This window comes from Garra rufa, chromosome 20 (assembly GCF_049309525.1).
Source record: "Garra rufa chromosome 20, GarRuf1.0, whole genome shotgun sequence".
NCBI lineage: Eukaryota > Metazoa > Chordata > Actinopteri > Cypriniformes > Cyprinidae > Garra > Garra rufa.
In genome coordinates, this window is record NC_133380.1 from 10,511,023 (window position 1) to 10,535,167 (window position 24,145).

At 36.8% G+C, this 24,145-nt stretch overlaps 1 protein-coding gene across 1 annotated transcript; it reads left to right on the forward strand.

Moving 5' to 3' along the window:
• pik3ca (phosphatidylinositol-4,5-bisphosphate 3-kinase, catalytic subunit alpha) lies at window positions 1-24,145 on the forward strand. Its single transcript, XM_073825414.1, has 19 exons — window positions 1-384; window positions 2,021-2,230; window positions 4,069-4,319; window positions 4,743-4,988; window positions 5,982-6,067; window positions 6,860-6,965; window positions 7,924-8,076; window positions 8,292-8,426; window positions 9,536-9,660; window positions 9,748-9,994; window positions 10,074-10,177; window positions 10,291-10,462; window positions 12,679-12,785; window positions 13,938-14,059; window positions 14,143-14,221; window positions 14,383-14,553; window positions 14,641-14,758; window positions 14,850-15,004; window positions 17,522-24,145. Exons 1-19 carry the CDS (start codon window positions 33-35, stop codon window positions 17,790-17,792), a joined length of 3,210 nt encoding a protein of 1,069 aa, XP_073681515.1. The 5' UTR covers window positions 1-32; the 3' UTR covers window positions 17,793-24,145.

A 24,145-nucleotide genomic window follows, 5' to 3' on the forward strand; every position in this document is an offset into this window, starting at 1 on the left:
TTCCCTGTTGAAGATTGCGAGGACTACACATAATGCCTCCAAGACCCTCTTCGGGAGAACTATGGGGCATCCATTTGATGCCCCCCAGGATTCTGGTGGACTGTCTACTGCCCAATGGCATGATCCTGACACTAGAATGCCTCCGGGAGGCCACCCTCATCACAATCAAACATGAACTGTTTAAGGAGGCTAGGAAGTACCCCCTCCACCACCTGCTGCAGGAGGAGACCTCCTATATTTTCGTTAGTGTAACACAAGAGGCAGAGCGTGAGGAGTTCTACGATGAGACAAGAAGACTTTGTGACCTTCGGCTGTTCCAGCCCTTCCTAAAGGTCATAGAACCTGTAGGGAACAGAGAGGAAAAAATCCTCAACAGAGAAATTGGTAAGATGTCACATGGGCTTGTATTTCCTTTATTTACCTTATGCATATGTGCATGACTCGAAACAACTTCAAAACATTTCACATGAACTGAAATTCAGTAATGACCAATTGTCTAAATTTCACATCCCTACTACTATTCAAAAGCCAGTTATTTTAAATTGTCCTACTAATTCTACCATTCATATGGGTCATTTTTTTGAAACTGATTTATATATCACCTGAAGAAATAAACTGAATTAATAAGCTTTCCATTGATGTGTGGTTTGTTAGGATCGGACAATATTTGGTTGAGATAAAACTATTTGAAAATCTAGAATCTGAGGGTGCAAAAAAATAAAATATTGAAAAAATTGCTTTTAAAATTGTCCAAAGCAATGCATATTACAACTCAAAAATTAAGTTTTCATATATTTATAGTAGGAAATTTACAAAATATCTTTACTTAATATCCTAATGATTTCTGGCATTAAAGGATAACTATTGCCAAAATGCAACCTGGGCTGTTTTTTTTACTTTAAACGAGACAAACATATATCTAAAAGCTTAATTACGTCAAACGAGCCATTTTTGAGATTGACCGTGATTTCGTTTTGTGGTCAATGTTCGGTGAATGGGAGTACTAGGGGCATAACTTTGAGCGCATCAAAATCGATATTTTTACAACACTAAGAAGGCTCGACACACCATGAAACTTCGAAGTATCGCCTGGGTCTCTACACATGAACTCGAGCATTGAGAACATTGTTTGTGTACACAGAGTTTACTAAAAAGAAAGGTTTTGAACAACTCACTTTCACTGTTTGAGTTTCCGCTCGCGGCCGTCTTGCCAGTCAAGAAGTGTCGATCTCCGAATGCGAGGATGGATAGCTCCTAAAGCATATTTCCATATAAATTCACGGCTAATTCGTTGTTTTGTCTCGAGTGAAAAACAATATTAACCTTCTAGTTGTAAAAAAGAATCTCATATATTTCGTCCTATGGAGTCCATTCATTCGCATTCGGAGATCGACACTTCTTGACTGGCAAGACGGCTGCGAGCGGAACCCCAAACAGTGAAAGTGAGTTGTTCAAAACCTTTCTTTTTAGTAAACTCTGTCTACACAAACAATGTTCTCAATGCTCGAGTTCATGTGTAGAGACCCAGGCGATACTTCGAGCAAAGTTTCATGGTGTGTCGAGCCTTCTTAGTGTTGTAAAAATATCGATTTTGATGTGCTCAAATTTATGCCCCTAGTACTCCCATTCTCCGGCCATTGAAAACAAAACGAAATCACGGTCAATCTCAAAAACGGCTCGTTTGTCATAATTATGCTTTTAGATATATGTTTGTCTCGTTTACAGTAAAAAAACAGCCCAGGTTGCATTTTGGCAACAGTTATCCTTTAAAGAAAAATCGATCATTTTGACCCATACAGTGTATTTTTGGCTATATGCTACAAATATACCCATGCAACTTATAACTGGTTTTGTGGTCCAGGGTCACCTTTCACAATATTACTGTTTTTACTTTATTTTTAATCAAATCAATTAGGATGAAGCTGACCCCTAACTTTTGAACTGTATTATATTTGATTCAGCAGGTTTATCTCTTTCCTCTTCTTATCTTGTTCTAAAATGCTGTTTTAATGTGTTTCAGGTTTTGCCATCGGCATGCCGGTGTGTGAGTTTGATCTAGTGAAGGACCCTGAGGTGCAGGACTTCAGGAGAAATATTCTTAATGTCTGCAAAGACTCAGTAGAGCTACGAGATGCCAGCGGGGCACACAGTCGAGCGCTATACGTTTATCCTCCTAATGTGGAGTCTTCACCAGAGCTTCCAAAGCATATATATGGCAAATTAGACAAAGGTAGGTTTACAGGAATGTTTTTTTTAAGTAGGTATGGACCACATTGTTTGTTGTTTACCCCACATTGCAATTACCTGAGTGAATTCTTCTATAAAAATATTGCTGTTAGTGGTTTTAAGTATTCGTATTATTAGTATAGTTTAAGTATTGCTCAGAACAACATTACATTGAGATTTTGAGTGGTGCTTTGCCATGCAAACTCATGGTAAAAGGTTTTTCTTGAGCTATATGATGTTCTTTAAATAGTTCTTTCAAAATGAGCCAGTTTTTCTAGGCACTTCTGCTTATGAATTACCAGAGTAATATCTGTGGGCAGAGTTTGCGGAACTCAACTGCAGAACAGTGCATAGGTTCTTTCCTGTTATTCCTGTGCATATATTATGCAGAAGTTACTAAGTTTGAATTTTTAGGTGGACATTGCATGAGCTGACAGATGCATATTTATATGGAACTTATATACATTATATTTAGTATTGTGCAGTCTTAGTGTCTGGTTAATGTTTTTAGACCTGTGTTGAGTTGTGCTTGTGACTTGCTGAATATGTGAACTTCTCTTATTTTGAACTGTTTGTTTAAAAAAAAAAAATACATTGGTTGAACCATTTCTTTGCATCATTCCTTAGATAAATAAAAGGAAGTCACTGATTGTTAATAATTCAATATCATTTAAAGTTTTTTTTTAAGGAAATGTTGAGGAAAATATATCTAAATTAAAATACTTCAAATAGTCAAAAAGCTGAAAGTGCTGGTTTTACACTACCAGTTTCTTCTGCTCACCAAGCCTGCATTTATTTGATCCAAAGTACAGCAAAAACAGTAAAATTTGTAAATATTTTTACTATGTAAAATAACTGTTTTCTATTTGAGTATATTTTAATGGAGTCAGTATATATATATATGATGGGGCCAGTATATATATATGATGCCCAGGGGGGCATCATAGATTGTAGATTACAAAAGATTTCTGTTTTAGATAAATGCTGTTTTTCTGAACATTCTATTCATCAAAGAAACCTGAAAAAAATTGTACTCCGCTGTTTTCAACATAACATTTATTATTATTATTATTTTAACAGCAAATCAGAATATTAGCATGATTTCTGAAGGATCATGTGACTGAAGTAATGATGCTAAAAAATCAGCTTTTTAAAAATCACAGGAATAAATAAAATTTTAAAATGTACTCAAGTAGAAAACAGTTATTTTAAAAAATATCTTAGTGAGCTATTAGTAAAAATCTCACTTTTCAAAAACTGGTAGTGTATATTTGATATAAATTGATTTACAGATAACAATGAGAGATTTGCATGTTAAACATTTATTAATGATGCTCCCTAACTGCATGCTAGGCTTCCATTGTGTTTTTGTTAATACACGCTGACGGACCAGTCGACATTATTGACTGTGGTAATCGACAGCATGCCACAGATGCGGCACATTGATTCTGAGGTTGAAAATAACATGGTTTGTTTCTTTTTGGTTTATAGCCTGAAGCCAGTAGTAATCTTCATTCCAGAAAGTTTTTTATTGCAGCAGTGTTGTTTTCTTTCATATGTGAATGGGCCTGTGTTGTAATAGTAGTAGTCATGAAGCAGCATATGATGCTTGTTTTTCACTTTTGCCCTCAGATTTCTCTTAGCCTGGAGGAATGCATGCACAACAACTCTGACAGCTTCATTGGGATGCATTCAATATCCAGCTTTTCTTTTCAACACTTTTTCAACACACTCAGTTGCTATGTGGGATTAATTGTTTGTTCTCACATGCTTGATGCCTGAAGGAATCAATTCAATAATGCTGTTCCTGTTAACACTCTGATCTTCTTCTTTGTGTGCTAGGTCAAATCATTGTAGTTATCTGGGTGATCGTCTCTCCCAACAACGACAAGCAAAAGTACACACTAAAGATCAATCACGACTGCGTACCTGAGCAGGTGATCGCTGAAGCCATCAGGAAGAAGACTAGGAGCATGCTGCTGTCGGCCGAGCAGCTAAAGATGTGCGTGCAAGAATATCAGGGCAAATACATCCTGAAAGTCTGCGGCTGTGACGAGTATCTGTTGGAAAAATACCCTATCAGTCAGTACAAGGTATCTAGGCCTTTTTGCTTTTACTAAAGTACCAGTGGTTTTTATATAACTTTTATTTTAGTTCTCGTGCTGCTTTTATCTTGTGTACAGAGTTATGGTCTCATACTGGACGCTGATTAATTAGCCATCTGAAATTTCAAGTCACCTCAGAATTTTCAGTGTTTTGGCACTATTCGTGTGTTTGTTCCAGGCTTTCATTATCTCAAAACCGGCCAGTACACAGAATGCAAATGAGTAGTCTCAGTATCCGGCTGAATTTGAAGTTTTATATCATCCCAACAAAAAGTACTGGCAGAATTTATGTTTAGGATGCTAAAAATAGCTCTGGACATTTTGGATGACTTGACGGTCCGTGAGATGTGCTGATTATGTGGCTTTATGTCTGAAATCTCTCTGTGTTTTTTCTCTTTCTTGTTCTGTCAGTATGTACGGAGTTGCATTATGCTGGGTCGGTTGCCAAACCTCATGCTTATGTCCAAGGACAGTCTTTACTCTCAGCTGCCTATGGACAACTTCACCATGCCCTCCTACGCCCGCCGGATCTCCACCGCCACGCCTTACATGAACGGAGAGGCTTCCACCAAATCCCTCTGGACCATTAACAGCACTCTAAGGATACGTGTCCTCTGTGCCACATACGTTAATGTGAATATTCGGGACATTGACAAGGTGCTTAGTTGATGCCTTTTTGTATTCTAAATATTTTTTATATACAAAATGCATGGGTGGTCTTAGGAGAAGTTCACCTCCAGAACAAAAATATACAGATAAATTACTCACCCAGTTGACATCACAGATGTTCTTCAGTCATAAAGAAATGGATTCCTCTCCATATAGTGGACTTCTATAGTGCCCATGAGTTTGAACTTCCAAAATGCAGTTTTGAAGGGCTCTAAACAATCCCAGCTGATGGAGAAGTGTCTTATTGAGCAAAACAATTGGTTATTTTCTAAAAAAAAAAATTACAATTTATATACTTTTTAACCTCAAATGCTTGTCTTGTCTAGCTCTGCATTAACTCAGTGTATTCTCTTTTAAGACAGTTAGGATAGGTCGAAAAACTCCCATCTCATTTTATCCTCCAACTTCAAAATCGCCCTATATCGTTGTTTTACCTATTTTTGTAAAGGGCATTTGATCTTCTTTCCACGTTCACTTTCTAAACACTGAGTTGGTACTTCTGAAGTTGGAGGAGAAAATAAGATGGGAGTTTTTGACATACTCTAACTGTCTTGAACGGAATCCGCATATATACGCAGAACTAGACAAGATGAGCATTTGAGGTTAAAAAGTATATAAATTGTAATAAAACAAAAACAAAAAAAACATTTGTTTCGCTACATAAGACCCGTCTTCCTCGGCTGGGATTTTTTTTAGAGCCCTTTGAAGCTGCATTTAAACTGCATTTTGGAAGTTCAAACTCACGGGCACCATAGAAATATAATTACGACTGAAGAAAGAAAGACATGAATATCTTGGATGACAAGGGAGTGAGTAAATTATCTGTAAATTTTTGTTCTGGAAGTGAACTTCTCCTTTAAATAAGAGAGCAGAAGTTTCAATTATAAAGAACAGGAAGCTATTTGTGTGTTTCTTTTTATGATTGGCTGATGTTTTTGCACTAGCATTTTCTTGCTTACTGGTTCTTGCCTTTTGTTTCAGATTTATGTGCGGACAGGGATCTACCATGGTGGAGAGCAGTTGTGTGATAATGTCAACACACAGCGTGTGCCGTGTTCAAACCCAAGGTACCGTGCGATCACTGGTCCTATCTGATACTACAATTGATAGATTACTAAGCGAAAGTGTTTGCAAAATCCTATAGAAACCTGTTGCCAACATGGGAAAAAAATGGTGACTTTATATCTCACAATTCTTTTTCGCAATTACGAGTATATTTTTTGCAATTCAGACTTTGATTGTCAAAGTTATAGCTCTTTTAACACAAACCTAATTTCATGGAAGAAAGTCAGCATTTCATAGAATATGCACAGAATCACATATTATATTCAGGAAGGCAATTGCAAGATATACACAGACGATTCTGTGAAAAAAAAAAAAAAAAAAAAGTCTGAATTGCAAGATGTTACCTCATAGTTGTGAGAAATAATGAATAAAGTCAGAGCTGTGAGACAAAAATTGCGATTTTGCAACAGGCTTCCATACTTATCTTTTAAGTTTACCAAAGTGACCTGAAGTATGTAGAAAGAAGGCAATACTTCTAGTGCATGAGGTTTTTTTTTTTTTCTTTTCGGAAGAAACCCTAGTTTCAAAATATCGCCTTTATTTATACAAAGTTCACTGCAGAGTGTGTGAGTGGCGTTCTACCTCCCAACTCAACCCCTAGGTCCATGCTGTTAGGGGGTAGCAAAAGTAAATAGATTTACATCAGTCTAAGAGTCTAACATGATAATTAGTCATTGCACTCCTTATGTCATGCACTGTATTATGACTTCCAGAAGTGTTAGATATTTGAAATGCAAAATTATGCATTTTAAAAATTGATAGTGTGCTGACATCTTCTCTCTCTCTGTCTGCAGGTGGAACGAGTGGCTGACTTATGACATGTACATTCCCGACATCCCCCGGGCGGCTCGCCTTTGTCTGTCCATCTGCTCTGTGAAAGGAAGGAAGGGGGCGAAAGAGGTGATGACTTGCTTTTAGTGTTTTTAGTTGTACTAGTGTTATTGTAATCTAAAACTTTCAAAAATAGTTTTTGTTAACTGAAGTAACACTTAGATAAAATAGAATTAAAAAAATAAAAATTACATTTAAAAGAAAAACTATTTAAAAACTAAAATGACTATAATTAAAGCTGAAATAAAAATAGAAGAAAACAGAAATAAAAATAAAACTGTAAAATAATTCAAGTGAGAAAATCACATAAAAAAGCTAAAATTAAATGTAAAAAAAATTGAAAATTTAAAAATATTTAATTGTTGAAGGGGACATCGGATGTCCATTTTCCACAAGTTGCTTTGGTTCTTTAAGGTCTTCATAAAATGTCTGTAACAATTTTTAGTTAAAAATTCCTCAATGATAGTGTAAAACGACACCCTTTTTTCCTCGTCAAAAACATCTCTGTTCACAGCGACCCGTTTCGGTGCATTGCTCTTTAAATGCTGATGAGCTCTGCTCACCTCGCCCCGCTCTTTTGTGGAAGAATCAAGGCATTTTGCAAATACCGGTAATTGTAAAAAATACAAAGTTACTTCTGGAGGTGTGATCATGAACAGTGGATACTGATCCATCCTTGAGTTGTAACTTTTTAGCAAAACCTGCCTTGAATTGTCCCTCATCCAGAAATGATTTGCACAGACATTTCGTTGTATTTGGTGGCACAGTACCATCAAAAACAAAACTAATCCACTTCGTCTTCAGTGGCATCATATATGACATCATACTGTTTAGAAAATCAAAACGGCTTGATAATTCAGACTGTTTAGGTTTTTTAGGGATCAAAAAAGGAGTGAATGGGTTTTTATTATTGAAGTGTGGTTGTGTCCACACACTGCTAAGATGTATATATGCGATCACCATGTAAAAGTGAATTTTGCATCTGATGTGCGTGCTTTGAAATGAACATTTAAATGAATTTGTACAGGAGCACTGTCCACTGGCCTGGGGAAACGTCAACCTGTTCGACTACACACACACTCTGGTCTCAGGAAAGATGGCACTGAACCTGTGGCCAGTACCACATGGCCTAGAAGATCTCCTCAACCCCATTGGGGTCACGGGCTCCAACCCTAATAAGGTTTCCTCTCTTGCATAACCTCTTTGAGCACTGAGGCACTTTAATCAGCTCTAATACGATTCCTCTGTTGTCTAATCTGAGGTGACATAGTTAATCAAGAGCGTATGTTCTAAATCTGTTTATTTAGGTTTGCAATCTTAGTCTAATGGCCTTTCAGGAGTGTGTCTGTATAGATGCTATAACTGTATTTTTATTATATTTTATTTTTGCTCTAGGAAACCCCATGTCTAGAGCTGGAGTTTGACCATTTCAGCTCACCCGTTAAGTTCCCTGACATGGCCACGATTGAGGATCACGCTAACTGGATAATATCCAGGGAGATGGGATACAATTACTGCCAGTCTGGACAGGTGAGCTTACAGACACACATCCTAATTAATTAATTATAGTGACACACTTCCTGCTGCTATTAATACCCTTTACAAGGAGCATAAGAAACGTCTCTGTCATTCTCCACCGTCACCTCATGAGTGTGTGTCTTTACTCCAATTATTAATTATCATGCTCATTCATTTGGTTTTGTAATAGATGTCAGCCGTGACGGCACTTTCACAAAGCGTTGTTGATTCATCTTCGATTCATCAAGGCTTTGAACTACTGCTTTCTTGTTAAAATCACTGATGCATCACTTTTGCAGTAGCAGACACCATTGTTTAATCATGACAGAGGTCAAATTAGGTCTGTTTTGTTGTTGCTCAAAATCTCAACCTTTCTGAACTGTGGTTGGTTTATTCACATTCAGTCAGTACTATTTTTTAAATGAGTCTCTTATGCTCACCAGGATGCATTTTCTACCATCAAAAATACAGTAAAAATAAAATTATTGTTAAATAATATTGCAATTTCAAATAACTGTTTTCTGTTTTAATACATTTTAAAATGATATTTATTCATGTGATTGCTCAAGTCTTTAGTGTCATATACTTTTTTCTAAAATGTGACCCTGGACCACAAAACCAGGTAAATCTTAAGTAGCATGGGTATGTTTGTAGCAATAGCCAAAAATAAATTGTATGCGTCAAATTTATGTCAAAAACCATTGGGATATTAAGTGAGGATCATGTTCCATGAAGATATTTTGTAAATTTCCTACCATAAATATATCAAAACATAGTTTTATTAGTAATATACATGACTAAAAACTTCATTTGGACAACTTTAAAGATGATTTTCTGAGTATTTAGATTTTGTTTGCACTCTCAGATTCCAGATTTTCAAAAAGTAGTATCTCAACTGAATATTGTCATATCCCAACAAACCATGCATCAATGGAAAGCATATGTATGTATAATATTTTATTTATATTTATTTATAAAATGAACCCTTATGACCTTTATGACTGGTTTTGTGATCCAGGCTGCTCAAGAAACAGCAATATTAAATGAGTTTCCTTTCCAAGGATGTTTTTCTTTGAGAAATTAGTTCTGTTTATTAATTGAGTTTCTAATCTGAATTACAGAGCAGCAGACTGGCGCGAGACCACGCCATGACGGAGGCAGATATAGAGCAACTTCGTCAGCTGGCCAACAGGGACCCGCTTTCTGAAATCACTGAGCAGGAAAAAGACTTTTTATGGAGACACAGGTAGTCTAATGCCACCATTAGCTCTCCTCATTTTGGTCTCTAGTGGTGGAAAAGTTTATTTAAAAATGTATTTGTTTTCTACTCTAGGCAGTATTGTGTAAATATTCCAGAAATCCTGCCCAAGATTCTGCTGGCGGTGAAATGGAATTCCAGGGATGAAGTTGCCCAGATGTATTGCCTTCTTAAAGACTGGCCTGCAATAAAGCCGGAACAAGCCATGGAGTTGCTTGACTGTAACTATCCTGATCCAATGATCCGAGACTTCGCAGTTCGGTGCCTTGAGAAGTATCTGACTGATGACAAACTCTCACAGTACCTCATTCAGCTAGTTCAGGTAAGACTGATACAGTTAGTTATTATTTATAAATGTCGTGTCATATTTGTTACAATGTTTCACGTCTGATTTGTTGAAGGTTTTGAAGTATGAGCAGTATCTTGATAACCCACTGGTGCGATTTCTGCTGAAAAAAGCTCTTACCAACCAGAGGATTGGGCACTTCTTCTTTTGGCATTTGAAGTAAGCGATTTCCTGTTTTTGTTCTCTTTACTGTCAGGGCTTTACATTACGATGACCTAAATATCACGAATATGTTCCAAATGAAGTTAAATTGTAATCTTGTGGGGTCGCAGGTCAGAAATGCACAATAAAACCGTGAGTCAGCGGTTTGGCCTGCTGCTGGAGTCGTACTGCCGGGCATGTGGCATGTACCTGAAGCACCTGAGCAGACAGGTGGAAGCCATGGAGAAGCTCATCAACCTCACAGACATTCTCAAACAGGAGAAGAAGGATGAAACTCAGAAGGTAAACTCAGCCTTTGACCTTCTCATCTCACCTAAAACTAGGTAGGCGCATGGGCACATGAGGTTATATTAGGAGAGTCTTTACGCACGCTGCAAGTGAAACCTTAGCTCTCAGATTAGATTTACAGAGGATACAACAACTAATCTGTGAGGTGATCCTTAAAAAGCATTCAGGCATTACCTTAAACATCCCTGTCATTGTTGTTAACGTCAAGAAGTTGAGTCTAAAGTTCAATGACCAATTAAGTTGTTTTGCATTTGCTGTGAGATAAGTTTAAAGAGGCCAATGGCTTGAGAAGCTCTTCGTAATAGGGGCTCAAATCTTATTTATTTGATAACTGAAAATGGATTTTTAACTGATTACTGAAAAATGTGTAAAAAGAATTAGGGAAAAAAGATAAATCAAGTAAACAGCTGTTAGAATGTGGATATGTGGTTTAATAAGTCTGCTATTTGATAAAAAATAAATAAATTAAAACAGATAAATAACTGAAAATTAAACTATTACTAAAAATACAACTTTAAATTTAGGAATTATTAATAATGGAACAAGTATTCCATTGTTGTTTCATAAAGTGTTTTTTCAGACAAGTGGAAAGAAACCACCCAAAAGGTTGTTTCTTTTATAGCACTTTATCTATTTGTGTCAATAGATTTCAATTACAATCCATATTTTTAAAGGCCATTTTCTCAAATGAGTTTTTTCTCCTACACTGAACCATAAATCTTCACTTCAGTAACACTTACACACACACACCAAACTTTAAATTTTTATTCCTGTCTATATTCTGAAGATTTTTGCAGAGGGATTTGTTCATAGATGATTTGCTTGATTTTATACAACATTTTATTTCCCCAAAAATGTAAAAAAAAAAATACATTGTTTTCTGTCTATGAGTTTTTTCTGACAATAAGATACCCCAAATTCCCTCTGTAAAAACATTTGACTCTAATGTCAAGAATTTTGAAACCGTTTAGGTTATTGTACTAGAAATGTATGGAAATTAGCTTGTATTTCATTAAATAATGCCTCATTTGCATATTTAAACCTAACATTTTAGAAAACTTGTAATACAAAAAATGTTTGCAATTATCAATTTAACCACTTAACTGGGTAAGTAAGGTGATAACTATTAGTTTTTTTTTTTTTTTTTACCCTATTTACCTGCAGTGTCTCGCCTTAAATTTTTAGCTGTCTACTGGTGTAGTGGGAAAATGATAATTAGCAGTTAGATAATAGAAAAATCTATAAAATTAAAGGATTAGTTCACTCCAGAATCAAAATTTCCTGATGATTTACTCACCCCCCCCCATGTCATCCAAGATGCTCATGTCTTTATTTAGTTGAAAAGAACTGAAAGTTTTTGAGGAAAACATTCCAGGATTTTTCTCCATATAGTGGACTTCAATGGGAGCCAATGGGCTGAAGGTTTAAATTGCAGTTTCAATACGGCTTCAAAGGGCTTTACATGATCCCAGCCGAGGGTCTTATCTAGCAAAACGATTGGCCATTTCTAAAAAAAAAAAAAAAAAAAAAAAAAAAAACGAATTTATTTACTTTTTATCCACAAATGCTCATCTTGCACTAGCTCTACATCCATGACTTCACGCATTACCCCATAACGATGGAAAGGTCACGCATGATGACATAGGCAGAAGTACCGACCCAGTGTTTATTTTTAACGTTCTTAAGTATTAAAGGTAAAACAAACCACAGCTTTTATTTATGAAATGTAGTGCAGTAAAAACTATGACATTATGCTTTGGCATGTAGTGAAGTAAAGTTTTCCAAAGAAAAACATTCTGATACACTACAGATACTTTTTAAATGTACTTGAGTAAAGCAAAAATACTTACTGTCCATCTCTGTTAAGAACTACCACGTGTGACCTTTCAAACATGATTACCTAATGCATGAAGGCGCACATGCGGATCGCACATCATAAGATCCTGCTGATCCCCATTAAAGTCCACAATATGGAGAAAAATCCTGGAATGTTTTCCTCTAAAACCTTAATTACTTTTCGACTAAAGACAGAAAACATGAAGATCTTGGATGACGTGGGGGTAAGTAAATAATCAGGAAAATTTAATTCAGGAATGATCTAATCCTTAAAATAAAAATCTGTGGTAATTCATTACCCTGATGTTAACCACAAAATAATATTGTTTTTAACTGGCTGACTTTTATTTTAAAGTGTTCTTATGTTTTTTCAGGTGCAAATGAAGTTCTTGGTGGAGCAGATGAGGCGACCGGACTACATGGATGCCCTCCAAAATTTCACCTCTCCACTCAACCCCGCCCACCAGCTGGGTAACCTACGGTGAGTACCACACTGTGCAGCATGTACAGCTGAGAGAGTGTATTTTCACTTAGCAGGGCACATGTCGGTTTTATTTTAACATTGATTATGCATGACAGTAAAGACATTTATAATGTTAGAAAATGTTCTTTTTCAAATAAACAAAACTTATTTTACTTAAAGAACAGTGTCTGAAGAAAAAATAATGTGGACATTAAAATTGTCTTGTTTCCCTCTATCAAAACACAAATGAAAATGCCAGAAGGAAAATTTAAGACCCAATATCTAAAAGGGCATTAGAATATCTTTAATGGTTCTTGGGGGGCAGTCATGGCCAAATGGTAAGAGAGTTGGGGTTGTAACCTGAAGGTTCCTGGTTTGATTCCCACACCGGCAGAAATTGAAGGTGGGGATTGTGAATGAACAGCACTCTTTCCACCTTCAATATCATGACTGAGGTGCCCTTGAGCAAGGCACCTAACCCCCAATTGCTCCCCGGGCGCGGGAGAATGTTTGTTCACTTCTCACTGCTGTGTGTGTGCACTTGGATGGGTTAAATGCAGAGCCCCAATTTCGAGTATGGGTCACCATACTTGACAATATGTCATGACTTTCACAGGCATGCAAACTTTGGAGAAAAAATGTGAAAAGTGCAGTTTTTTAAATGGTCACCATTGGAACATAATGCAACAAAGGTTGCTTAAGTCAACAGATTTATTACCAGAACTACCAATCTTTGTAAAAATAAGCAGGGCACATGTCGGTTTTATTTTAACATTAATTATGCATGGCAGTTAAGACATTTATTATGTTAGAAAATGTTCTTTTTCAAATAAATGCTGTTCTTTTAAACTTGCTATTTATAAAAGAATCATTAAAAGCAAATCAGCACATTAGAATGATTTGTGAAGAATCATGTGACACAGAAGTTTGAGTAATGATGCTGAAAATGTAACTTTGATCACAGGAATAAATTACATTTCAGAATATATTCAAATAGAAAAGTTCTAATTATAATTATAATAATATTTCTCAATATTATTGCTTTTTACTGTATTTTTGAGCAAATAAATGCAGCCTTAATAAGCACAATTATAAAAAAGACCTACTGACCCCACTCTTTTGAACGGTAGACTCTTTGATTTGTGATTTGTTTTTCTGCTTGCGTGGTAGACTTGAAGACTGCAGAATCATGTCATCTGCCAAGAGACCGCTCTGGTTGAACTGGGAAAATCCTGACATCATGTCCGAACTCCTCTTCCAAAACAATGAGATCATCTTCAAGAACGGAGATGGTCAGCTTTTTATTCACTTTTTTTCTCTTTTAGTATGAATGTCTTTATTTTGTGTTGTAAAAAAAACTTTTACTTTCCTGTAGACCTGCGGCAAGACATGCTAACACTACAGATCATCAGAATAATGGAGAACATTTGGCAAAATCAGGGTCTGGATCTGAGGTACGTGGGCGTTTTGGTTAAACATCTGGCTTGGTAACCAAAACATTGTTCAGCCAAATAAATAGTAATTAAACGGGTATTAATGTCAAGTTCTTAATTTTCCAGCAGCCTTGAGTGAGCTTGAAAAGCTTATGTTAACTCTTAATTTTGTGGTATCCTAGAATGCTACCCTATGGCTGCTTGTCTATTGGAGACTGCGTGGGTCTCATCGAAGTGGTGAGAAGTTCCCACACCATCATGCAGATTCAATGTAAAGGAGGTCTAAAGGGGGCACTGCAGTTTAACAGTACAACACTGCATCAGTGGCTAAAAGACAAGAACAAAGGAGAGATGTGAGTGGCGAACATTCCTGTAATAAAAATTTTCACCATTTAAAATAAAAATTAGATGTTTTTCAATGCACAATTTTGTGTTAATAGGTACGACATGGCCATCGACTTGTTTACACGATCCTGCGCTGGCTATTGTGTGGCGACGTTCATTCTGGGCATCGGTGACAGACACAACAGTAACATCATGGTGAAGGATGACGGGCAGGTGTGAACTTGATCTTTAGATGTTTTAATGCCACTGAAACATTCAGTCATTATTAGTATCCTCATATAGACATTTGCTTGTGTTCCTACAGCTGTTTCATATAGATTTCGGTCACTTTTTGGACCACAAGAAGAAGAAGTTTGGCTACAAGCGCGAGCGAGTGCCGTTCGTCTTGACTCAAGACTTTTTAATTGTGATCAGCAAAGGAGGAACCCAAGAGTGCACTAAAACCAGAGAGTTTGAGAGGTACATATGTGCCAATTATTTTCCGGTGTGAGCTTAACAGAAACAAATCCTTTGTGTTTCAACATTAACATAGTAATTGGCAGGCAGCTAACTATCTGAGACAATTAGAGATTGAGTTGAACAATAGAGGCTTTCAAAATGGGCCTCTCGGGCCTTCATCCCAGCAGCCTTTCCTCCTCCAACAATACTCTGACAGCCAGCTGGCTGCCAAGTTTCCTGCCTCTTCTCCAGACTTCCGCTTTCTAACAAATCTCCGCTTCAGTCAGGACTCAAAGGAGGCTTTAAAAAAGCAGGATTTGTTCTCTATCACTGTCAGAGGAGGTGACGTCCATGTCTACACTTGCAAAAACTAAACCAATGATGAAACAGTCTCTGGTGGAAGAACAGGCTTTGAGTGTACTTTCATAAACAGGATTTGAACTCTTTTTTTTTACTTTAATGAAAAGCATATGAAGAAATGTTTTCATGTCTTCTGGTACAAAAAGAATATTAAAGAAGTTCACTTCCAGAAGTATAATTTCCTGATAATTTACTCACCCCCATGTCATCCAAGATGTTCATGTCTTTCTTTTTTCAGTCGAATAGACATTAAGGTTTTAGAGGAAAGCATTCCAGGATTTTTCTTCAATATAGTGGACCTCAATGGTGGCCAATGGGTTGAAGGTTCAGATTGCAGTTTCAAAGTTCCTACACAATTCCAGCTCAGGAATAAGTGTCGTACCCACTGATCTATAATAGACAACTATTGCTCATGACGTCATAAAAGTGAAGCCACCACGCCACCATATTAGTATTCCCTAGTATTTGCATACATTCTATTGAATGAATAGGAAATAATAAGATTTTATTGAGAAGACATCGCATAACAAGTCAACTTTTTTATATCTGAAGTCTCAGTGTACATTTTCACAATGCAAACATCCTAATCGTTTACATGCTTATTTGTTCAAAGTGAACATGCAAGAAACAACCTTTACAAAAAAAAGGTAAAACAACAATGTTGGACGATTTCGAAGTTAGCGGAGAAAATGAAATGGACTTTTTCACTTACCCTGTCTTTTTTTTTTAACCAAAGTACACAGATGAAGAACTAATCACATTTGCATCACAGAGCTAGTGCAATATGAGCATTAGGGTTAAAAAGCATTTACATTTTTATTTTATTTTTTTAAAGAAAATCACAGATCATTTTTCTAGCTAAGACCCTTCCTCTGCTGGGATTGTGTTGAGCCCTTTGAAGCTTTATTGGAACTTGGACCTTTGGACCTTAAACCCGTTGGCCACCATTGAAGTCCACTATATGGAGAAAAATGCTGGAATGTTTTCCTCAAAAAAAAAAAAAAAATGTCTTTGTGACTGAAGAAAGAAAGACATGAACATTTTACAATTTACAATCCTGACTTTTTTTCTCCGAAATATGATATAAACTCAATTGCGAGATATAAAGTCAGAATTGTGAGATATAAACTCGCAATTTTGAGAAATGAAGTAAGAATTGCGTGATATAAACTCACAGTTGCAAGTTATGAAGTTAAAATTGCAAGATAAATACTTTCAATTCTGACTTTTTTTCTCAGCATTTCGTGAAATAAACTGGCAATTGCGAGATATAAAATCACAATTCTGACTTTTTGCTCAGTATTACAAGTTAAGATTTTGCAGTTGTGGCTTTTTTTCTGACCTTATAACCTGCAACACGTTAAGTCAGATTTGTGAGATATAAACTTGCAATTCTGAGAACTTTTTTCCCCCTCAAAAGTTTACTTTATTTTCACAATTGAGTTAATATCTCACAATTCTGTGGAAAAAAATCTGAATTGTACTTTATATCTTGGAATTGCAGAAAATGAGCTGTATGACCAACAAGAGTTAATGATTCTTACATGTTTGGTTTACCCATTACTACTTTCTGAGTTTTAGGACTTTACATATGGCGCTTTTCCACTACACAGTACCAGCTCGCCTCGGCTCGGCTCGACTCGACTCGGCTCTGTTTGGTTTTCCACTGTGTAAAAGTTGTACCTGTACCTCCACAATAGTACCTGGTTGTCATAGCGACGCTGCAGGAAACTGCCGTGACGTAATCTTCCACGCGACACACACCCGCTGTCTGCACCTCCTCGTTTGACCACGGCGTATTCTTCCGAGTTGCCATAATATGTAATGGATTGGATATGTCACGCAATCTCTGGCCAAACTTTTTAAAAATGGCGGAGTTATTCTGGATACTATTGCTGGCGCGTGCAATGATGACGCAGTGAATAGTGATGATTCTCTCTGACCAATCAGCAGTCTGCTGTGTTTTCACGTCACATTTTAGTATCGCCTCAGCTCGCCTCAGCTCGCTTGGAACCTCGCCGGAGGTGGTACGAAAAAAAGTACCTGGAAGCCGGTACAGGTACAACTTTTACACAGTGGAAAACCAAACAGAGCCGAGGCGAGCTGGTACTGTGTAGTGGAAAAGCGCCAATAGATGCAGCAGGGATCATTTGAACATCTCACTGTCTCCCCCTACAGGTTCCAGGAGATGTGCTACAAGGCTTACTTGGCTATCAGACAGCATGCCAACCTTTTCATAAATCTCTTCTCCATGATGCTGGGCTCAGGCATGCCAGAGTTGCAGTCCTTCGACGACATCGCTTACATCCGAAAGACCCTGGCGCTGGACAAAACAGAGCAGGAGGCCCTGGACTATTTCATGAAGCAGATGAATGACGCTCACCATGGTGGATGGACCACCAAGATGGACTGGATCTTTCACACCATCCGACACCATGCCCAAAACTGAGCCGACACAGATCCCTCCCCACTGGTGGAACTTGGGGCCGGATAACAGGCAGAAATGAGACCCTTTTTTGGAAGCACTGCCTGGTTTATGCCATGGAGAATCATAGCACCCAAACCTCACGTACAAATGACCTTCAGAGCACTAAAACAACCTGGAAGGACGTCTTTTTTTGTCTTCTTCTTGTTTATTTTTCTTCATGTGAGGCATCTCTTGCCATCATTGTCCTGAGTGGTTGTAGTTGTAGTTGTCCCACCGTTTTGTTTTTTTCTCTCCCCTTGTGCTGCTCTTTTCCTGGAGAGTCAATTCTTCTTCTTATAATTAATATATATAATTTTTTTTCTGCGGAAACAAACCTTCGAAGAAAAAAAAAAAAGTTCTGCACTCTTCAGGAGCTTTTGTGGGGATGTTCATGTCTTCCTGTTGAAAACTACAAATGCCTTCAAATATGCACGGAACCTCTGAGAACACTAGAAAAACAGGGTATGGAACTTTTTGGTCTGCTACCTGGCCTTTCCTCTCAAAACCAACACTAACCCCCGAAAGGCAGCCGAGGCGTAGCAGTCTGAATCTGATGGTGCTGATTTTCGAATTGCGCTCCTGTCCTTTGAGTTCATTTGGCCCCACAGGCCTTTATAATAGACGGATGATAAGGTTTCGTTCTCTTTTCTTCCTTATATGCACAGTGAGCTAAACTGATAGCCTGAATACCTTATTATGCACTGGACGTGAATATTTTTATTTCCTTTTTATTACAACACATTTTGGCCTCGCAGTAGCACTACATGAGTCTCGTACCTCTTATACAGACTTTTCAGAGACATCGGTAACAACATGGTTTGTGTTCTCAATATGCACGCAACTCACTACACAATAACAGCGCAGATCTTTCATAATAGAATGAAATATTCATTTTTAGGACTACAATTGTTTTGTTTTGATGGCCAGTAGTGATGGTGATACATAAGCAGATGAGTGCTGATTGAGTATTTCCCTAATTTTACACAATATTTAGTTAAAGCATTAAAGCGGTGTTTATTTTCGACAATACCGATGGGTAATCAGCCTGGCCAATATACAGTTGAAGTCAAAAGTTTACATACAACTTGCAAATTCTGCGAAATGTTAATTATTTTACTTTAAATAAGAGTTTTTTTTATTTATTTAGTACGCATCTGATTAATACATTTACATAAAATTTGTACATAGAGTCCACAATAGAAAATAATAGTTGAATTTATAAAAATTACCATGTTCAAATTTTTACATATGCTTGATTCTTAATACTGTTTTTTTTGTTTAGTGATAGTTGTTCATGAGTCCCTTGTTTGTCCTGAACAGTTAAACTGCCTGCTGTTCTTCAGAAATATCCTTGAGGTTCCACAAATTCTTTGTTTTTTTTTTCGACATTTTTGTGTATTTGAACCCTTTCCAACAATGACTGTATGATTTTGAGATCGTCTTTTCAGACTGAGGACAACTGAGGGAGTCATATGCAACTATTACAGAAGGTTCAAACACTCACTGATGCTTCAGAAGGAAAAACGATGCATTAAGAGCTAAGGTGTGAAAACTTCTGAACAGAATACAAATTTACAAAAAGTAAATTTTTCTTATTTTGTGTAAATATCATAGTTTTTTCATTTAGTACTGCCTTGCGGAAGCTAAAGAAGATACTTATGTTAACCAGAAGACAAAATAAGTTAAATTTACTCTTTAAATTCCAAAAGTTTTCACCCCCCAGTTCTTAATGCATTGTTTTTCCTTCTGATGCATCAGTCGATGTTTGAACCTTCTGTAATAGTTGCATATGATATCCTCAGTTGTCCTCAGTGTGAAAATATGGATCTCAAAATCATAGTCATGGTTGGAAAGGATTCGAATACACAAAAATGCTGAAAAACCAAAGAATTTGTGGGACCTGAAGGATTTTTCGGAAGATAAACAAGGGATTCATGAACAACTATCACTAAACAAAACACCCAGTTTTAAGAATCAAGCATATGTAAACTCTTGAACAGGGTCATTTTTATAAATTGAACTATTATTTTCACTTGTGTACTATATGTAAACGTCTTTTATGTGATCCCTCTTATTTTGGTAAAATAATAAACAGGTGTGTTAACTTTTGACTTAAGTCAGGACGTATATTTTCATTTCTATTCCTTACAGATTAATGACCAGTTCCAGTGTCTGAAACATCACAGGAATCCAGGTTATCGGCTCTCTGTGTTTCTTTGTTGTCCGGTGTGATTGAGCAGCGCAGAGTAACGATTGTCCTAGCAGATGCCCTAGCAGCGTGCAGATATGAAGCCTTAATACACTCCCTTAGTATGAATGGATATCCTTCTCCATGTGCCCTTGCATGCCACAGAAAAGCAAAATCTTGACGCTGAGCAGTTAAGAAAGAACAAAATAGCCTTTTTTCCCCCTTCCATTGAGTTGCTGTATCTCTGGGTACTTTATTCTACTTTACTAAAGCTGGCTCAATGTTTCCTGTTAGCCTGACTTTTTTTTTTTTTTTTACAGATACAACTCGTAGTTTATGTGCAAAGCATTAAAGAGATAGTCCACCCTGAAATGACAGTTCTTTGTTGTAAATGTTGATAGCTAAACCACCAAAAACGAATAAAAAAAAAAAAAATGAACCTGAAACTGATCAAAATATCAAGAGTCATTTTAGGGTGGACTGTTATTTAAAACAGATGGTGCTATGTACTCAAACATTGTATTGAAAGATTCTATGGACGAAATGGTTGTTTCATATGGTAAAATGGCTTTTAGATGACACTGGTAAAACATAATTTGCCAATGACACTACAATACAGTGCATTATAATGACACATACATGCATATATGTAAGTGTATCTGTACACACTCTGTTTTCCCTCATTGTCTCTTTTTCATTTTTCATTAGCGGACAACGTACAGTGAATGTTTCATGGTGCAGCAGGTCTCGTTACAAGGCTGAGAGAACTAGAGAAGAGGAAAAAAAGGTAGTTTAAATTAATTAACTAACAAACGAGCGCCCTCTAGAGTCAGGTTAAGTGCCTTGCTTAGGTTCTGTAATGGCAGTGTTGTGTACAAGCGGCTCCCTTCATCTGTTTTACCAGCTTTCTGGACCACAACAACACTTTAGCTTTGCTGTTTAATGTGAGATTCCAAAATAAGTCGAGTCTATTTAAAAAATGGCGTTTAAAGGGATAGTTCAGCCAAAATACTTTTACTCACCCTTATGTTGTTCCTTAAAGGAGTAGTTCACTTTCAAAACAGAAATTTACAGATAATATACTCACCCCCTTGTCATCCAAGATGTTCTTGTCTTTCTTTCTTCAGTTGTAAAGAGATTATGTTTTTTAAGGAAAACGTTTCAGGATTTTTCTCCATTTAATGGACTTCTATGGTGCCCCCGAGTTTGAACTTCCAAAATGCAGTTTAAATGCAGCTTCAAAGGGCTCTAAATGATCCCAGTCGAGGAAGAAGGGACTTATCTAGCGAAACGATCTATTTTTTTTTTCTAAAAACATTTACAATTTATATACTTTTTAATCTCTAAAGTACACACAGCTAGACAAGATGAGCCTTTGAGGTTAAAAAGTCTAGCCTTTTAGAAAATAACCATCGTTTTGCTAAATAAGACCCTTCTTTCCTCGGCTGTGATCGTTTAGAGCCCTTTAAAGCTGCATTTGGAAGTTCAAACTCGGGGGCACCATAGAAGTCTGTTATATGGAGAGAAATCCTGAAATGTTTTTCTCAAAAAACATAATTTCCTTACGACTGAAGAAAGACCATGAGCATCTTGGATGACAAGGGCGTGAGTACATTATCTGTAAATTTTTGTTCTTAAAGGAACACTCCACTTTTTTTGGAAATAGGCTCATTTTCCAACTCCCCTAGAGTTATAAAGATGTGTTTTATCGTTTTTGAATCTATTCAGCCGATCGCGGGGTCTGGCGGTAGCACTTTTAGCATAGCTTAGCATAAATCATTGAATCCGATTAGACCATTAGCATCTTACTATAAAATGACTAAAGAGTTTCAATATTTTTCCTATTTAAAACGTGACTCTTCTGTAGTTGCATCGTCTACTAAGACTGGCGGAAAATGCAAAGTTGCGTTTTTATAGTCCGATATGGCTAGGAACTATACTCTCATTCTGGCGTAATAATCAAGGAACTTTGCTGTCGTACCATGTGTGCAGCAGGCGCAATGATATTACGCAGCCATCAACTCTGCCGGCTGCAACTCTCTGCATCTACACAAACTTGGTGCCGGTCACTTTCAGACGCTGCGTAATATCATTGCGCCTGCTGCACACATGGTACGGCAGCAAAGTTCCTTGATTATTACGCCGGAATGAGAGTATAGTTCCTAGCTTATCAGCCTAGAAAATCGCAACTTTTTATTTTCCGCCAGTCTTAGTACACGATGCAACTACAGAAGAGTCAAGTTTTAAATAGGAAAAATATCGAAACTCTTTAGTCATTTTATAGTGAGATGCTAATGGTCTAATCGGATTCAACGATTTATGCTAAGCTATGCTAAAAGTGCTACCACCAGACCCCGCGATCGGCTGAATAGATTCAAAAATGGTAAAACACATCTTTATAACTCTAGGGGAGTTGGAAAATGAGCCTATTTCCAAAAAAAGTGGAGTGTTCCTTTAAAGTGAGCTACTCCTTTAACGTAATACATTTCATGTTTGGAGCGACATGAGGCTGTTTTAAATCAATCCAAGCCCCTGTCGTGTTTCTGCATTACTTTAAAGCTGTGAAAATGTACATTTACAAATGAGGTGCAATCGTGCTATTTAAATGGATATATGGCTACTGGCAGGAAACCCCTGAGTACTATTTTTCTCATGCCATTTTGTGTTTTGCTGAAGAGGAAAGTCAGTTATCGTCTTTGCATAACCATCTGAGATCAGATAAAAATCTGATCGTTCGATCGACATAGGAAAAACTGAAGGAAACGACACGCTCATTTCCGCTTTACAATCCGATTGCGAGCTGAAATTCAGCTTAAATGCTGGGCAGCATCAAACAATGCAAATCCTAACGAAAGACAGTTTGTTTTTCTACTGTTTTTAAGTTTAAAATGGTGTCTTGAGTACTTACTATTGTAGTATTCCACATTTATGCATTTCTTTTATTTTCTTTTGTAAACGTTGTAACTCTTATATGCAGTAAACAAATGAACAGATATACACTTGGCGTCAGACTGATGTATGCAGGTGGTTCTTGCACTTTGTATTCCTGCGTTCTTCGTTTGTTCTCTCTTTGCCTTTTGTCCCGAGGGACGCTTTAGTCTCGTGCATGTGTTTCTAACCCTATGTGCTTATTTACTGCCTGAAAGCTTAGTCATGGTAAGCAGCCTTATGTTAGCTCTCCTAAAGCCATTTAATGCATGGTTCTGTTCACTACGTGTTTTTGTCTGTACAGGTTACAGATTTACCTGGGCTGGACCCGCTTAAAAAGCCCATTCACAAACGTCTAATGTGATCCCATTTACTTTTTAATCATTTTAATGACTTGCAAACGAACTATTAAGATACATAAATTCTGGCGTCTTTTGTATGACAAAGGAAAATGAGAAAAAAAGGAGTTAAGCGACAAAATGTTTAGTAATGTTCAGTTGTTGTACTTGAAAATCATCGCTCAGAACCGTCTTTGTGTGTCGACTAATGTTACATAAGCACTGAAGGTTTACTTGCATAGGCAATTTCATACCGATTGTGAATGTTTCAATGGTTTGGTCTGGAGTCTCTTCGCAGTTAGAAACTCCGCTACACCAGTAAAAAAGAGAGAAAATGACCATTTAAATTCAAAAGTAAAAGTATAAATTTGTTTGCTATTTTGTGAAGTCTAAAAAGATGAAAGAGAGAGAAAATTCTATTTAATGGAAGGTCAAAGCGTTTTTTGTTTTGTTTTATGTTTTCAAAATGCTTTGAGTGGTTACATTTTTCTCTCTGTATTGCTGTTGCGTTTTACTCATTTATGTGTTGGATTATGATGTCATAAAGATATGATTTCTTTACTATCACTATTATGATATTATTATATATAGCGGGCCAAATACTTTCTTTACCTCCTTCCTTCCTTGCATGAGATTTAAAAAAAAAAAAAAAAAAAGTTTAATTTTTTAAAAACATTTTTTTTTTTTTTGTAGATGTAAGGAATTTTTTTGGCCTATGACTGCACTCAGTAGAAACCATCTATAAACTGCCATCAGTTACAAAGCCTCATTTTCATTTCTATTTGGTTTCATTGTGCACCTCAGTTCAAAAGTAGCTTTGTATTCAGTCTGTCTTCAATATTTTGAGTGTTATGTGTATAAATAAACATATTTCAAGAAAA

Coding starts and splice junctions, on each gene's coding strand:
- pik3ca (XM_073825414.1), top strand. CDS start 33: ATGCCTCCAAGACCCTCTTCGGGAGAACTATGGGGCATCCATTTGATG. Junction 2,231..4,068: donor ATATGGCAAATTAGACAAAG/GTAGGTTTACAG, acceptor TTTGTGTGCTAG/GTCAAATCATTGTAGTTATC. Junction 4,320..4,742: donor ACCCTATCAGTCAGTACAAG/GTATCTAGGCCT, acceptor TTGTTCTGTCAG/TATGTACGGAGTTGCATTAT.